Source organism: Pholcus phalangioides, unplaced genomic scaffold (assembly GCF_987345545.1).
Source record: "Pholcus phalangioides strain wild (caught in Gottingen) unplaced genomic scaffold, Ppha-v1.0 ptg000015l_1, whole genome shotgun sequence".
Taxonomy (NCBI): Eukaryota; Metazoa; Arthropoda; class Arachnida; order Araneae; family Pholcidae; genus Pholcus; species Pholcus phalangioides.
In genome coordinates, this window is record NW_028301608.1 from 16,698,932 (window position 1) to 16,717,311 (window position 18,380).

Sequence of the window (18,380 nt, forward strand, 5' to 3'; positions counted from 1 at the left end):
GGCATTTGAGCTGTGTGATGGAAACAGAGGAAGACTAGCAGTTTAAAATAAAGCGGATAAATTTATTTTGGATAGATTCCATCTTGTCTCTATTGCTTTATGTATAGGGATCCTAAATTTCGCAGGCATAGGAGAGGACAGGAAGGATATAAGTTTGGAAGCATAGATGTCGAAGGTGGCGAGTGAAATATATTTGAGGTTACGACAGAGGAAAAAGTTTTTGAAGGCATTTTTGAAATATATAATGTGTGTGAAGGTTCCATAGAAAGTCGGCAGAAATTATCACACCCAGGTGTTTGTAATGGGAAACCTCTGTGATTAAAGAATTATTAATTGAGTAAGGGAATTCGAGGGGAGATCTTTTACGGGTAAGTTACATGAAGACTGTTTTGCAGATGTTTAGGGGTAGTTACCATTCGAATATAGTGTTAAGGTTGTGCTAGAGAGAATCTTGGTAGGATCTGCTGTAAATTCTTTGATAAATAATGTAATCATCAGCGAAAAGTCTGATGGAGCAATTGATTGATAATAGTATGTCATTAATATAAATTAGAAATAATAGAGGGGAGAGGATCGATCCTCGAGGCGTGCCAGTTATATATATGTTTGACACATTGAAATGAATAGAAATTTTTTCTTTTTTTATTAAATTCATTATTCAAATGCTCTTCAGTTTAAAAAAATTTTCTTGCACTAACCTGTTTGTCAAATATAGGCGACCATTTTTGAAAGCTGCTGTGAGAGATTTATCCTTATTTATTAGTGTACATCTTCTTCCAGCATGCCAAGCTGTAAATGAGCATTAAAATTTTAAATCATATTTATAGAAACTAATGATGAAAATTATTACTAAAAAGAAAATTTTGTTCGAAAACTTTTTTGCATCACATACATCCCTCAGATGCGGACACCCCTGTTTATAGGCCAAATGGAAATATCTCAGCAAAAAGTATTTCGAACCCTTGCTTAACAGTCACCCTCAAATACAGTTGCGGACACCATTTTCATCAATTGTTCCACTGAACTAAAACATCTGTAGTTACAATTTCGGTTCAAATTATGTTCACTAGATGGCAGCACAATTTATAATATTTGATACAATTTTTGTCTACTTTTCAATGAAATTTTGGCTTGAAGTTTGTTAATGTTTGGCAATTCTGATGACAGTTTTCTGGTTTTATTCGTATATTTTACATGAGTTCACACTATTTAAAATGGCCGGCTCTAGTAATCATCACTCTCTATAATTGAGAGAAGAGATTCCAAAGAGTAAAAATTGATATCATTGAATACAGTGAATAACATAAGAGGGGAGTTAACATAAAAGTCTGAAATCAAGAAAGAAAAAATAAAAATTTCTGAAAACAGAGATCTTCCCATAGAAGCAGGTGTGTACGATTGGTTGGATAGTTTTCGTGTGCGTCCCAACATTGTATTTAAGAAATTGTAGGTAAATCTGTTGATGTCAATGATGAAGTGTGTGAAGAATAGAGTAAAAAATTACTAAAAATTAACTAGGGATACTTGGCCAATGATATATCTGGAATATACACCAGTGGTGACCAACAACTGGTCCAAGCACTACATGCGGCTAATGTTTGAAAGAGTTGGAATATTCAGGAAAAACCCACCAAACATTGATTTATCCATTTTTCCAAAAGATATAAATTCAGCATAATATTTGTGTTTGCAATTTTAATTCCGTACTTGTGTTTAAAGGCATGAAAGTACATAATTATTTAACATCTTATTTTGCCAGAATTTCCTTCATTTGCAAACAAAGAACCATTTCAGTTATTGCTTATACTGTATTTTACAGTTTCAACAGGGAACCCCTCTGATACGGACAAATTTTTTTGTTCCGCAAGTGTCCGCAAAAGAGAGGTTTTACTGTACATTTATAATTTTCTCAAGATATCTTTATAGAATCTCCAAGTAGACACAAAGGATTTATGTTCTCAAACAGCTATCCCTTGCTCCACTTCTTTTCCACTACAACCACGATTTTGGAAAGCGAAAATTTGGCTTAAAAATTTAAAACAATGCATAGGTTTGAAATCATCTGACAGATGATACATATTCACAATAGCTCACCAATAAATGTCTCCAGTAACTGAAGAACATCTTTCAAACATATTGGAGAATGCTATTAGAATTGCAATGGGATAAAATGATCCTAACGACTAAATGATTGTGGCATTTCCTAAAGATATTCAGAATTCTCTGGCTTATAATAAAAGGTTATTATAGAGAGAAGAAGAATGTTGCATCATACGAATCTTGACTTCATTGAAAAAAATTTATCAGCCTATCATCCCAGGCTTTCCAGGGAAAGCAAAGATTAACACTCATCAGAACCAGTCTATTTATCACCAAAATTAAAGACCATGAGAAGCACAGCAGAGCATTGATTATCTGGATGCTGATCAACAGAAACATTGGTGAACCAAAAACGTTCTAGTCTGCAAACTCACTACCTTAAGACAGCTGTGAAATTGTTAGAACAACAAGAAGCATGTGATACTGTACAATTGCTGTCTTTAAAACGTTTGCAAGATTTAGCGGCACGCAAAAAAAATATATAATGAGTCTCAGCTCTGAAGCAAAAGAAAATTCCGGACTTCTTTTCCTAAACTGTAGACCTACTTTAATGGTCATTTTGAACTTGTCAAACTAGGCTAGTAAGTTCTGTGTTATTTGTAAAACGTGTAATACAAAATGTATATAGTTTTATGTTTAATATCCCTTTTTCTTTGCTTTATTTTGCTCCTATGACACTGGTACAATTTTTTCCATGAATGATCAGTTATCCGAACACCCCCAGTCCCTAATTGTTTCGGATAATCGATGCCCCACTGACCACAGCATTTTATTTATGAAAAAGTAATTAATTAAATGCCTTCATAGATTAAATTTACATGATTTATTAATTTTGAATAATTAATTCAGAAGTCTTTTTTGTTGCAGAGCATTAAGTTTAATTTTTTTATATTTCTGAAGAAATCCTCCTACCCTTATCTTATGCATGCTAAACTAAACTCAATTTTTGAAACTTTGTCTCACATGATTATTTTTGTGCAGACAATTAATTACTTAAAGCAAGAGGCACTCATAATTAATGTACCCTGTTTACTCAAATCTAACATGCTCCAGCATTTAATGTACCTCACATTTCTCAGCTGTGAAAATGCTTACTTTTTTTCATAATATTATCATAGATTCTAGCACGCACCTTATAGAATATTGAAAAGTGTGAGAAAAAAAAATTAAATCAAATATATAGTATTTCAAACGACATTATAGAACACTGCCAATTAGTTCAACAAATTGTGTTTTACTCTGAATATTATTTTGACTATATATTATTATTGACTATATATTATTATTGACTATATATTATTATTGACTATATATTATTATTGACTATTATATTATTTGAAAATTATTTAACTTACCAGAAATTTTTTTTTAATTACCAATAAATTATTGAAAATCAGTTCAGATGAATTTGGTTTAAATCTTTTGATTAGATGCCTGCATGAATATATATGTTTTATTCCTAATAAAAATTTTCATTAATTGTAACATTAGTACATACATGGCAGTGGAGTTTCTGTAGGCGGGAGATTGAAAAGCTCGCAGAAATTCTGATTTTCTGTTGTCAATGAAGTAGAGCTGCCAGAAGCATGGTTCACAACAAGCTGGAAGGCAATAAATACAAATACAAATACAAACAATATATTTACTATAAAAATACATCAAATATAGCAATTTAATCATCTCACATATAACTGTGGTGAATTTTAAATTTTTTATAAAGACCACTGAGAAATAAATATGAAGTTGAATTACAGTAATCAACAATAATCGAAACTTAGTTAAATTTATATTTATTTACATCCAATTTATAGGAAATGATCAAGCCTAGAATCCTGAACTAGATTCTCAATTTCATACAAAAAATATTGAAATAAAAAGTAATTTGATAGATGAATAATTAAAGCAGTAATCTATGGTCTGTGGTGGTCCACAGGCAGACTTGATGTGATAGTAGCTAAATGAAAAAGTATTCAGTTGTTGTAATTGATATTAGTAGTATATAGTAGTAGATATAGATAGATATTAATAATTATCTAGGTTCAAATAAAAAAATATTTTATACTTAGATTCACCAAGCCTCATAGAGAAAAATGTGGGAGAAGTTGCAATTCTAAATACAAGATATCACTAATGGTAGCCAAACAAATGCAGTTTATAATAAACTTGTGCGTGCTAATTACTGCTAACATTTCTGAAGTGTGAAGAAATAGAGATGAGACAAATCACAGTTAATAAAAATATATTTCACCAAAAAATCCATTAAAATTACTACATGACCATATTACATTGAGAAAAGTATGGGGGGAAAATATTAATATATAAAATACTGGACATCACCAATTGTCACCAAACATATTGACATAAGTTGCCAAAGTCAATTATTGTTAAAATTGCAGAATAATTACCAATTTAATGGAAGATGAAGGGCTTTCTTTCAAACCAAGCACAACTCTGGTCTATTGCCATTGGGTAATTAACAACTGAATGAGTTGCGCCGAAGTGCGAGCAAGTGTACCTAACAGTTTCAACAAGTATTTAGTGACATGCATGAATTTTTTAGTACTGCCATCAACTACAAGTGAAGAGTAAGGATTGATTTTTGTATAGTTGTAGGCCTGTTGCTCTCTGTGGTGAGACTTTTTAATGAGGAGATTGGCTTACATTGATGCCTTGAACTACAGGAAATGAAAAACTGCTGGAAATTATAGGGAATTGAAGTACGGTCGAGGCTTGTTATAATGACCATTCCATTATAACGATCAGTACAGCAGGGCACAAATATTTTCCCATTTCTGCCGTTATTTTTCATCCAATATATTAACTGGTAAATATCGTTCAATCCATTACAATGACCGAACTCTAACACCCCCCCCCCCCAATTTTTTCCCCAAAGAAATGGCCAAATGAATGGGTTTAACCTTGACATTTGATGCTCAGAGGAGAAGGGTATGAAACATAGATGGTTTAAAGATAAGGTAAGCCTGATGGTTAACTGGCTGGAAACTTCTTACCATTCTCATATGGTGGGTTCACTTCCACTTCCCATGCGATTGATTTTTTTTATCTTATTCTAAATTTTATTGCATGATTTTACTTGATTTCATCATGGGAGAATATAGATGCAAGTAAACTTATTTTGCTATATGTGGTAAAACATAAATATAGGCTTTGGCCATAATATAGTTTTTTTCTGTAAGTAGAAATGGATACAAATACAAATACAATGCCACAACAGGCAAAATGCCCAACGAGGTGGCTGAGAAAAAGATGCCCATACACTGTATTATCTATTCAAAACATGGTTTTTTTTACACATTTTAATTGTAATACTGTAACAGAATGAAAGAATTTTTTTAATTTCATCAATACAATATACAATTTTCTGGAAAAGCTAAACTTTATGAAAAACTTTTTTAAAATGTTCGATATAACGACCTCCCAATATAACATCTGTTTTCCACGGAACAAAGGGAATCATTATAAAGAAAATCGACTGTATAATGCTCTGAAACAATGTTGAACCTGACAAATATTAATATTTATATTTACAGCTGTAATTATAATATAATTTATAAGTTATGAAAACACTCTATTCAAGGTTTTAGAAAAGACAAATTCAAATAAGCATCGTTGAAAAAAAACAGAGCAAATTTATGAAAGTATTCAAAACAACCAAAAATACAGGAATGTCATGTATGTCTGTCGAACAGTTTCAGACATTTCACTGGGCATTGAGTTCAGGTGAAAGATTGAGCAACACTGAACTAAAGCTCAATTGTTCCAAATGCCAAATATTTTCACATACAGGTAAAATTTCTTTTTATCACACTCACTTTGTCAAGCTCTGCTCTGTTATGCCTTTTTTCTAGCTGCGCATCAGTTGGCAGAATTTGCCATAGGCGTGCTGCTGTATCATGCTTCTCTTTTACTCTTGGAAATCGATGGAATACGTAGTCTATTATGAACAGCTTTATTCCCAAATACAAACCTTAAATGAGAATAATACACATAAAATATTTCCACTGATTTTACAAGAACATAGAATTGTATTTTACAATAAATTTATAGCATCAAAAATATATAATTTTTTAATGATAATTTCAATTAAGCATCAAAATCAAATCACTATCTTTATCATTAACACAGCTGTTAGAAATAAACATACCTGCAATCCTGAACAGTTGGCCCGCTGGAAATATACATGAAGCCATCAGACCTCCACAAAGTACAAAGAAAAGATGAGCTGTCACATCAGGCTGTTGCCACAGCAACAGGCTTTTAAAAAGAATAGGAAGATATTAAAGTCGGAATTTCAAAGGAATTTATAAAAATTTCTAAAATTTGATCAATAACATGTTTGATTCTTAAAAAGGAAGGCTTTTCATTTGATAAAAAATATTTTATTTAAAAAAAATCAATATCAAAGACACTTACTTCTTTATTTTTTCCAAACAGTTAGAAATATACCCCAACTGGTTCTGTTACACCAAGAGAAATGACCACAAAATGAATATCAAAATGACACATTACAATGAAAATTATATAGACATAATAAATTTTACTCATCAAATCCTTAAATTTAATGATATAGCTGAATTCAAACCAAAAAGAAAATATTCAGCCACTTCCTCTGCTTACATATGTTCAACTTGTAGGCTTTTTTTTAAGTTACAACGAAAAGATTTAGCGCTCTTGGCAAATTACAGATTTTTTCAATAATTTTTTTTAACAAAAAAGTTTTAGATCTGCTTTTCAACTTTCTGTTTCTGATCGTAAATTCACAAAATGGTACCAACATCGACATGATTTCAACTGACAGACAATACTCGAAACTAATACAAATCATAAGATTAAGAGTGACTGTACATGATTTATAGTCTGCCGCAGAAGCATATAGGCAATAGTTTTTCCTAAATAACAAATCAACTGTTCCACATTTTGATTTTAAATTTTTTATACATGAAACCCATTCTGGTAGTCATTTCCCAATAGTTAAACTGAATTTTTCTTGAGAAATGAATTAACAAAATTTTTAAAATAAAAATTAGCCTGTATTAAAAGCATATAGACATCAACATAATTTTAATATTTACCATTTCACAGTTGTGCCACTACTACTAAACCACACATGTACCACGTCCATATTCCTCTGTGGAACTTCTAACGAATTGGTACATGTTGGGATGTGCGTGTCTGTGTTGTGAACCTAACGTGAAGCTTGTTTCTGTGTAATGCTTGCTATAGGACTGCCATCTACCACATATTTTTCTAAATATGAGTGAAGTGTAATGTTTTTGATGATTTTACCGTTGTAGGCCTGTTGCGGCAAGATTTTTTAATGGGGAGATCGGCTTACAATTGTGCCAATGCTACAAATCATTTGAAATACTTGATCGGGCATGCTGAGAAATTATTTGCGACACCAGAGTTTTCCACACCAGGTGGAAATTTGATTTGACCTTTGGCCTACCCTGGATGTATAAGAAAAACGGAATCAAAAGAAAACCAACTACGCAAAATTCAATATTTCAATGCTATAATACTTTAAACTGATGACATTGGGAATAAATATGAAGTGATAATAGATTCCCCACAAAGGTTTTCTATTGGATTTAGGCCTGGGCTCATAGCCGACCATTTCAACTAATGCCACTTATTATCAGTAAACTTTGCAGTGGTGGATGTAGATGTGGAAATAGGAAGCACTGACCTTTTGAAACAACTAACACAATTACCCTCTATTATCTTCCTGATTGGAAGTAGAGATGTTTTGAGAATGTTCCGATAGCCTTTGGACTTCTGGCAACTCCACAAAGAACCAATACCAATCATTCCATTGAATAAGAATGCTCCCTATTCCATGACAAATTATCCTTCTTGCTAACGATTGTAGAAAGTGCAATATTCATGTCAATAATAAGTAAAGCCATCTGTCCAACTAGAATTGAACTGTTTTCAGTCCCTGAAAACAACAGAAAATCATTCACCCCTCCGATGCATGTCATTCTGGTCCAAGTCAATTGGTCAACTTTGTAGTGTTGCTTCAGAAGAGATCTCCAGTACATGTTTTGAAACACACGTCTATTGCTGGACTGCAAACAGTGATGAACAGTGTCCTTTGATGTGGGAATTGACAAGCTTCATGAAATTTAGAACAGAAACAATTTCTGGCTAGATGCTAAATGCAAGGTTTCTCTATCTGTCCAAGCTGTGGTCACTTTAGGTCTTCCAGCCCTCCATTTTACTCCTACACTATCACTTTTAGATAATATTTTATATATAACTGATCTGCTGCAACTTGTTATCTTTGCATTATCTTTGACAGCCACACCTTTAGATGCCAAATACCAGATTTCAGCCACATCCCTCATGGTGTAATGAAAGTTGCAAGGCATAATGAAAATTACTTGCAATACAAGTTTTCGGCAGCTGTGGTGGTCGAGTGGTCATAATGACGGACTCGCATCGCGGGGACCCAGGTTCGAGCCCCACCGTCACCACAGTGGTGGTCGGCTGAAGTTGGTTTTCTGGGTTCCCAACTTCGAGGCGCAAATGCGAGCCGATCTCCCCGTTAAAAAGTCCTGCCACAGAGAGCAACAGTCCTACAAACAGTACAAATATTGTCACTACACATCACTCACTTCACTTCTGAGATACAGATGGCAGCACTGAAAAATCATACACAACACTAGATACGCACTCAGACTGTTAGGTACACACACTTACACTTCCGGCAAAACTCACTAGGTAGTAAATTGCCTATGGCAATAGACCTGAGTTGTGCTCGGTTTGAAAAAAAAATAAAAATACAAGTTTTCGAATGTGCATTTATACTCTTTTCAATGCTTACATCATAACAGCCAGGTTAAAATATGCAAATATTGAGATCTCTTGCTTTGCAAGTTCTTTTGAGCAAAGTCTATATACTTTTGAGACTGGCTGTTTCTCATCTTTTAATTTTTGTTAATTCATTTCTTGAGAAAACTTCTGTCCAACTATTGTGAAATGACTTTATAGCAGCATGGGTTTTATATATAAAACATTTAAGATCGAAATGTGGAATGGTTGATTTGTTATTAGAGAAAAATGATTGTCAATATACTTTTGCGATACTTTATGTGTATATTTTATATGTAACCATTTTGATACACTCCAAAAGCATGAATTAATTTTTTTAATCTGATTTAAATAAACCCATTGAAACAATGAATTCAATGGAAAAAAATTCCCTTCTTGATTATATTAATTAGACTTCTAAGGCATAATAAATGCACATTTCTTCAAAACAAAAGAATAAATAATGGAGGAAAAAAAAACACTTTCTATTCTCTAGTCTCAGGCAAAATTAGCGATTCAAGTGAAAAAATAGTGTTTGAATGAATGTATGTCATGTTTAGCTTATAACGCTTCCGTGGCCATTATTCATAAGCTTATTACAGCTTTTCACACGTCATAAGGTAGAGCATCTTCATTAAAGAGAGTAAAATGTTAAATACAAATCCTAATCCACTGCAGCCCTATAATTCATAAAGCTCTAATAACCTTTACATATCATTTTATCTTTAGAAATATCCTTAGAAGTCCTTATAAACTCAGAAACTATTAATCAAATAGCACTATAAGACAGGCTTATTAAGGTCAACCCAACATTTAATCAAACCTAAATTAAATTATAACTCATATATTTCAAAACTATTTATCATATAAATAAGCGGTGGCCAACATTTTCATCAACATGAAAGCCTGAGAGAGAAATCATACCTCTCTGACATATACATTTTTGAACATGACACCCATTTTTTCGCTATTTCTTTCATTTAGGGTTGTCAAACAACCAATATACAAGGGATTGCCCTGTATTTTTTAAGTATCCTATTATATCGGAAAATTTAAATTAAAAAAAAAAATTTTTTAATCATTTTTTACTTTAAAAAAAATGTTTTTAAGAATTTGCAATTTTTGTGACTGAATATCTACAATGATTACTTACACACACTGTATGGGTTTGAAACACATCAGTATGGTGTTGGTTACTATGTACACAATCAAAATTGAATAATGAAAATTGTAATAAAAACTTCTTCAAACAATATTCACTACTTTGAAAACTTTTGTGGCAAGCCTTTGCATACCACTCCTAGCACCATAATGTGTCACTCAGTGGCACACCTGCTCAAGGTTAGCAACACTTTTTCAAAAACAACACTTTATATCAAAAGCCATTTCATATCTAATGTGATACATCAATTGTTATGTATTTTTGGGTGTAGAATCCAAATTTGCTATTAAAAATGCACTAGCACGTAAGTTTTCTTTATATCATTTAGATTTTTAAATATTTTTAAAGGTTCTTTTGGGTTGCTTGTGCAGAGATTTTGTGCCAAAATATATTTTTTATAAAATTAAATCTGTGACTATATTAAACTATTTGCAATCACACATACTACACAGTGAGTCTGTACTTTGGAAAACAATGAATAACAAATGTCAGAGAAGAGTGAATAAGAAAATATATTTCCTTTTCAGAAGAGTACAGACTGGATTATGACACATCACCTAATTTCATAGAGCAGAAGGACCTGAAATGATTTTGTTTTTTATTTATTTAAAGCTTCCTAAAGCTGAATTTTTTAGTTCTCCGTTGAAAAAAATCAACCCTCTGCTGAAGGAACAAAGATTTATCATTGGAACTCTTCAACAATAAGGTATTATTGTTGGTGAAGCACTTCAAAAGTGGAAAAAGTAGACTCATCTCATTTTTCCAAATCAAATGCACCAAAAAATTTTGAAATATATTATTAATTCAAGTGTTTTTGTACATATACAGGGTAATTCAAAAAAGATGAGAAAAACTTAAGAGGTGGTAGTACACACAAAGACAAACAATTTTCATCAAAGAATACATGGTCTAAAATGAAATGCAAACGTGCTACCGTGTTTCGAAATGACCGCTGCACAAATGGTAAAACAGTATTCCTGTTGAAATTTATCGGGAGAAAAAAACACCATGCATGCAAATGTAACCTGGGGAAGAAGAAGAAACCATATGTAAATCGGCATCACAGTGAACAAAAGACGCGGATGCCAGCCCTGTTTTGCACAGGTGTTGATGCAAGCGTGCAAATAGTTTCTGATTGGAAAACCGCCTGTGGGGAAAATGCTCACCATACATTTGTGCTGCCTCTGTGGTACTTCTGTTTGCAGCTTTGTAAATGAAATGAGAAAATGAGAAAGCATGTCTGCTTTTTCAATATTACTAAAGTGTGCCATATTATCCCATACGTTACAACTGTTGGAACAGTTGCATGCTGGAATAACGTTACAGGAATGGCATCCATGCCTTTTATTTACTGTGATGCAGATTTGCATATGATTTTGTCTTTTTCCCCAAGTTACATTTACATGCATGGTGTTCTTTTTGTCCCGTTAAATTTAAACTGGAATTCTGTTTTAACATTTGTGGAGCAGCCATTTCAAAATGTGCTAGCGCATTTGCATTTTCATGTTAGACCATGCATTCTTTGATGACAATTGTTTGTATTTGTGTACTATCTTTGTATTGTGAACCTCTTGAAGTTTTCCCATCTTTTTTGAATCACCTGGTATATTAACTGGTAAACATTAAACTCTAAGAGTTTTTTAAAATATATTTAAAACCAGTCAATATTAACCACTATTGTATTGCTGCGATAGTTGTGTATCTCAGAACTGTGACGTGATAGAGAGAGAAAAACAGATTCTTTTACTGAATTCAAGACTCCAAAATTAAGTAAATTCATCCATTTGATAAGCAGATACAGAAAAAAAAGTTTTATTTTGTTGACTAGTGCAATTATTATCATTACCTGAACTTTTCTTGCCACGTGTAGTACAAGTTGGAACTTGTCTGAGACACCCATGTCTGCATCCTTCGAAAAATAAAATATATTTACATTAAAATCCAATCAAGATGAGAAAGAGTAAAGAAAAGATAATGAATTGGCATAAAAATAAAAGAACCATTAATGGGGCAGAAAAATTTTATATAAAGTATGATATTTTTAAGAATCCAATGAGAGTTTGATTCAATATAACATAATATGAGAGAGATTCAACAGTAGTTATGCAAACTTCTATAACTTTTATTTTCTATAACTTTTCTATTCTATCTTTCAACGTACCATATATATAACTTCTTGCCTATAATTTGCTAGGGCATATGTGTGGAATACAAATGCAAATTTAGCTACTTTGAGGGGAGGAGAACATCATTTAATCAACAGCAGCATATACCGTATTCCCTCACATTAGCTGGGATGTGAGGGGAATAACTCAAGGGACACCAGATTTTTGAATGTCGGGGTCTGTTCCGGCATACCAGGAAAAGAGGTTTGATAAGGATCACGGTATGCATTTAGCCAATTCAGTGGATTTTTGTAAAAAAAGATATTTAAGAACTTTTCGGGAATGAACTGTGATTTGAATTTCTTGGCATGGTCCTGGTCTTCCTAGATGTATACCGGCTAATGCAGGGGAATATGGTAACCTGCAAATGATCATTTCTGGTTGCTACCAATATTTCTAATAACAAAATCTTATAGGGGATGGAAGCAGTTACTATTCATGTCATTAGAAAAATTTTATTCATAGTTTATTCTATAACCATGAATCAAAAACTATGAATAATATGCAGCAGTCAATAATCTCCACTAAGAAATTCGGATGATTTTGTATAATCTGTGGATTTTATTGTTAGGAACCATTGAGTCGATTCCGACTCCTGGTGACTTTAGATATCATGGCTCTTCAAGCTGGTCTGTCATTCAAAGCATGCCTCAGTTGTGTTAACTTCATTCTGGTGTTTTGCAACACCACCTCTATCTATTTGGTGCTCGGCCTGCCTCTTCCTCTCTTCTTTTCCATTCTTCCAAGCATTATCATTTTTTCTAGTCAGTCTTCTATGCATTGTGACTAAAGTAAGGTAGTTTCTGGTTAGCGACTGTTGCTTATAGAGAATAGTTAACCTTGACTTCTTTAATAACTGATTTATTAGTCCTTTTAGCTGTCCATAGAATTCTAAGCATCCTCCTCCAACACTGAAGTTCAAAGGAATGAATTTTTTCTTATCTGCTTTCTGTAGTGTCCAGCTCTCGCATCCATACATAAAGACAGGAAAGACCAACGCATTTATAATTCTAATTTTTGTTTTCGTTGATACATTTTTGTCTTTCATTATTATATTAAGCTTTCTCATGGCTGTTTTACCCAGAACTACTCGTCTTTTTATTTCTTCTGTGCAAGTTCCCTCTTTTACAATTCTTGATCCTAGGAAATCAAATCTGTCCACAATCTCAAACTTTCGCCATCTAGTTGAAAACTGAATATCTGCTGTAGTCATGATCTTTGTTTTTTTGGTAGTTAGATGAGTCCAAGCTTCTCACTTTGTTTTTAACTCTTTGATATAATGTTCTTCAGGTGCTCTTCAGATTCTGCCATCAGAGTTGTGTCATCAGCATATCTAAGGTTGTTGATAACTCTTCCTCTAATTTTAACGCCTGCTTCCAATTCCTCTAAATCCGATCCTCTTATTATATATTTTCCAGAGAGAGTAAATAAGCTTAGGGAAAGAATGCATCCTCGCCAAACTCCTTTTTCAATTCCAAACCATTCTGTTAAGCCATAGTTTGTTCTTACACTTGTCTCTTGGTTAATATATTGATTTCTGATCAAGCAGATGAGATGATTAGGCACTCCCATTGTTCCAAGAATATCCCAAAGCTTATCATGATCAACACAGTTAAAGGCCTTTATATAATCAATGAAACAAATATATAACTTCTTTTGATGTTCTTTTGCTGCCTCCATTATCCATCTTGTATTGGCAATATTTGGTCTTTAGTTCCCCTATTTTTTCTGAAACCTGGTTGCTCTACTGCTAATTCTCTTTCTATAATGGTTTCGAGTCTTTCCTGAACAATTTTTAATAGAATCTTGCTGGCATGTGGTATTAGGGAGCTTGTTCTGTAATTGGAGGATTCTCTAAGATCACCTTTTTTGTGAATGGGTGTGAATATCTTTTCCAGTCTTTGGGCCGCTCTATTTTCTCCCAGATTTGTTTACAGAGTGATGTTAGTGCATAGATAATATTTTCATCTGCCTTTTTCAGAAGCTCAGCTGGAATATCGTCAATACCTGGAGTTTTGCAATTCTTGAGTTGATTTGTTGCCCATCTGACATCGTCCTTTGTAACTGATGGTTCACAATTTATTTCTATATTGCTATTTATTATCTTTCCATCTGATTTCATATAAAGATTTTCTGTGTATTCTTTCCATCAGTTTACATTGTCTTTTTTAGAGTTCAAGACATTTCCATTCTTGTCTTTTATGATACTGAAGAAGACCGGTTGAGAACCGCTGCTCTAGCATATTTTTAATATCAGACCAGAGTTCTTCTGGTTCTTTATATACACTGGTGTAAGAAATTAAGAGAATTTGCAGACTTTGTTGATTATCTCTAGAACTACTGTACCGATTTTAATGAAATTTGATATGTACATACATTGATACAATACAAAACAAATAACCATTCAATAATTGTAATACACACGCATGATCGTGCGTAACACTCGTTGGAGTCGGAAGGTATGAAGCAGCGGTTGCAGAATAAACAAAAAAATGGGTTAATAGGGGGGTATGGTCCCCTCTTACAGATATACAGGTCTCGCAGCCTGATTTCATACTTGAAATAAGGCAGTTTATCATTTCCTGTGGCAATTGGTCCCACTCGTTCAGCAACGCTGTTTTCATTCCCTGGATGGTTCCCGGAGGGGGATTGCAATTTCCATTCCTCCCCCCCCCCCCTAGAGAGTTCCAGACATGCTCTATAGGGTTAAGGTCTGGAGATCTGGCTGGCCAATCCATCTGGCGAATATCCTCACTCTCTAGAAAATCGTCGAGCAGAAGAGCTCTATGTGGCCTCGCGTTATCGTCCATTAAAATGAACTCAGGGCCAACTGCACCCCTGAAAAGGCAAACATAGGGCTCCAAGACCTCATCCTTATACCTCACACCAGTGACAGTGCCACTTTCAAAGACATGGAGAGGTTTGCGGCCATCCAACATGATGCCTGCCCAGACCATTAAACCTCCTCTGCCATTATGATAGATTTCGCGGACATTGGAGGGTAGGTAGCAGGTCCCTGGTTCTCTCTATATGAATGTACGGCGAGAATCAGTGCTTAGGCTGAACCGGGACTCATCAGTGAAGAGAATGGTTGCCCATTGATCCATACTCCAATCTCTATGCTCTCTGCACCATGATAAATGGATTCTCCTGTCCGTAGAAGTGAGCGGGACGCAAACAGCAGATCTTCTTGCAAACAACCCTCTCTCATGAAGTCTTTTGGAAACAGTCACTCTTGATACACGGGTTCTTGTGGCTGCATACAAGTCACGAGAGAGCTGAGAAGCTGTAACACTCCTGTTACGCCTCGCTATAATCGACAAATGGCGGCCGTCGTGGCTCTTGGACGACCTTGCCCAGGCTTTCTCTCGATGGATCCGGTATCCTGGAACTGTTTCCATAAGTTACACACGACACTGGGCGTTAAACTGAACTCTCTACAAATCTGAACTTGAGATTTGCCTGCTTGTAGCCTCCCCACAATTACCCACCTCATTCCATCATCTAAACGTTGGTGGTTACTCATTTTTACTGTTACAATTTGAAATTAACCGATTGCTGCAAAATAACACCAAGTAATTCACCGAGGTGTGCTAGCGAACGAAATGTGTCTTAACTTACGCGCACTTATAAAGCCTGTTTCTCTACTGGCTCCGCCTACACACATGTGTACGCTTACGTATTTGACGTACAAGATTTGCATTTTTGTCTAGAAGCAGTGGTTTTACATTCAGTTCAGTTCTTTTCATGAAATTCGATAAAATATGCAAATTCTCTTAATTTATTTCACCAGTGTACAAGATCAAGCTCATTAAAACAGTTTTTTGTTGAAATTCTATATTCCTCTGGTACATTATCTATTCTGCACCTAGCTGACACCTTTCCTTTATTGATTTTCTTTATTCTAAGTCTCATCTCTGAAATTAGTAACTGGTGATCATACCCACATTCAACACTTGGCAGAGTCTTGCATGTTGTCACAGAGCTGTTTCATCTTTTGCTGACAATTACGTAATCAATTTGGTTTTTGTACATGCCATTTGGTGATGTCCATGTGTACATTCTTCTTTTAGGCTGCTTAAAGTAAGTACTAGCAATGAAAATATCATTTAATGAACGGAATTCAATCGACTTTTGTCCAGCTTCATTCCTATTTCCAAGCCCAACGCCAAAGTTTCCTGTAGTACCCCAATGATCATCAACATATCTTTACTGGGTGTTTGATCAATTATTTGTTGTAGTATATTATAAAATTCATCACTAACTTCTTCAGCATCAGTTGTTGGCGCATATACTTGGATGATCATTATATTTATTGGACTACTTTTTATTCTGATTGACATACATAATTCTATCATTAGCAGGGTTTTATCCTAACACAGATGCATTGATGTTATTCTTAATAATTATTGCTACTCCATTTTTTCCATGATTTTCATGTCCAGAGTTATAAATCTTAGTTATCTGACTGAAAATATCCGTGGATAATGGATAGGAAATTACAGTAAATTCATTAATTTTCCTTGTAAAATATTTTCTATAAATTTAAGTTCCATAAAATACTAAGACAATTTAAATTTTTTCTTCATGAATTTAATAAATGCCATACATCACAACAACAATGGAAATTTGTAAATAAAATATTAGGTACCGATGGGCCAAAACAATCTTTGCCTATGGGAAGGGATCCAATTTTAACTTTAAATAATATTAATACCCATTTCATCACGATGTCGGGTGGAAATAACTCTTCATATCAAAATTATGTTCCTGCCTATTCAATTAACAATAACTCTCAATCAATGTTTTTTTCTGAAATAAGTTATACTGAGGTCTCGAATATTATACTTGATATATCTCGAGGTAAAAATTGTTCTAACATTATTAATTCAAAGATACTAAGAGTGCTTCCAAATAATGTGGTTTCTTATATGACCCAACTTTTTAATGACTGCATTAAATACTCTATTTTTCCTGATGTTTTAAAAATTGCAAATGTTACACCAGTTTACAAATCAGGAGATGTGAATGTTTTTAACAACTATAGAGCAATATCTGTTCTTCCAACATTTTCGAAAGTGTTTGAGACCATCATAAAAATCCGAGTATTTGACTTCCTTAACAAAACAAAATTCTTTTCTGATAATCAGCATGGGTTTCTACCTAAAAAAAATACTGAAACAGCATTATTAACTTTTACTCAATTTGTCTATGAAAACGTTGATAAATCCCACAAAGTAATAGCAATATTCTTGGATATAAGAAAAGCTTTTGATTCAATAAATCACGATATTCTCCTTTCGAAAATGTATTCAATTGGCATCAGGGGTGGTACACACGATTTGATGAAATCATACTTGGAAAATAGAATCCAAAGAGTCAGATGTTCAAGTTTCTACAGTTCTCCTTTAATAATTAAAAGGGGAGTCCCTCAGGGCTCAGTTTTAGATCCCTTATTGTTTCAAATATTCATAAATGACTTTTGCGACATTGATATTTTTGGTAAAATTATCTGCTTCGCTGATGATACGGTGGTCATGTATGCAAGTAATGATCCACTAGAGGTATTGAACCAAAAAATAAATGAAGATCTTTTAAAAATTCGGAATTGGTTTCTTATTAATGATCTGGAAATTAATATTGAAAAGAGCAAATACATGAAATTTTCCCTACGAGATAATTCTCCTGACCCTATTCAATTGATATACCATACTAACCAATGTAATCTCACTTCATGTTCATGTAACTGTCTTAAAGCTGTCAAGAGTATTAAATATCTCGGCCTCTATTTCGATAATAATTTAAAATGGAAATCACACGTAAACTTTCTACATAATAAATTGAGGTACATGATTTTCAAGTTTTTTCATCTCAGAAGTCAGGTTAATAAAGTGTTCATCAGAAATTTGTATTTTTCGTGGTTTCAATCACACATATATTACGGTCTTTGTATATATGGTGGAGATTACAATAGTAATATTCGTCCTATAATTAATCTACAAAAAAAAGTAATTCGACTAATATATAATGACTATAACACCCAGTCTAATATTCTTTTCCGTAATGCTGACGTCTTAACTGTTCGTCAGCTGTACTTGCTAAAAGTTACAATTACT

General features: G+C 33.6%; 1 protein-coding gene across 1 annotated transcript in view; it reads right to left on the minus strand.

Annotated features, from left to right (window-relative positions):
- Nucleotides 1-18,380, minus strand: part of LOC149075564 (GRAM domain-containing protein 4-like) — a 62,002-nt gene that overhangs the window by 16,570 nt on the left and 27,052 nt on the right. Inside the window, exons 11-16 of the mRNA XM_089243053.1 lie at nt 11,946-12,008; nt 6,535-6,578; nt 6,266-6,375; nt 5,934-6,088; nt 3,599-3,701; nt 699-789 (exon numbers count right to left, since the gene is read on the minus strand). Of these exons, the coding sequence (XP_089099179.1) occupies nt 699-789; nt 3,599-3,701; nt 5,934-6,088; nt 6,266-6,375; nt 6,535-6,578; nt 11,946-12,008 (566 nt within the window). The remainder of the gene's footprint in view (nt 1-698; nt 790-3,598; nt 3,702-5,933; nt 6,089-6,265; nt 6,376-6,534; nt 6,579-11,945; nt 12,009-18,380) is intronic.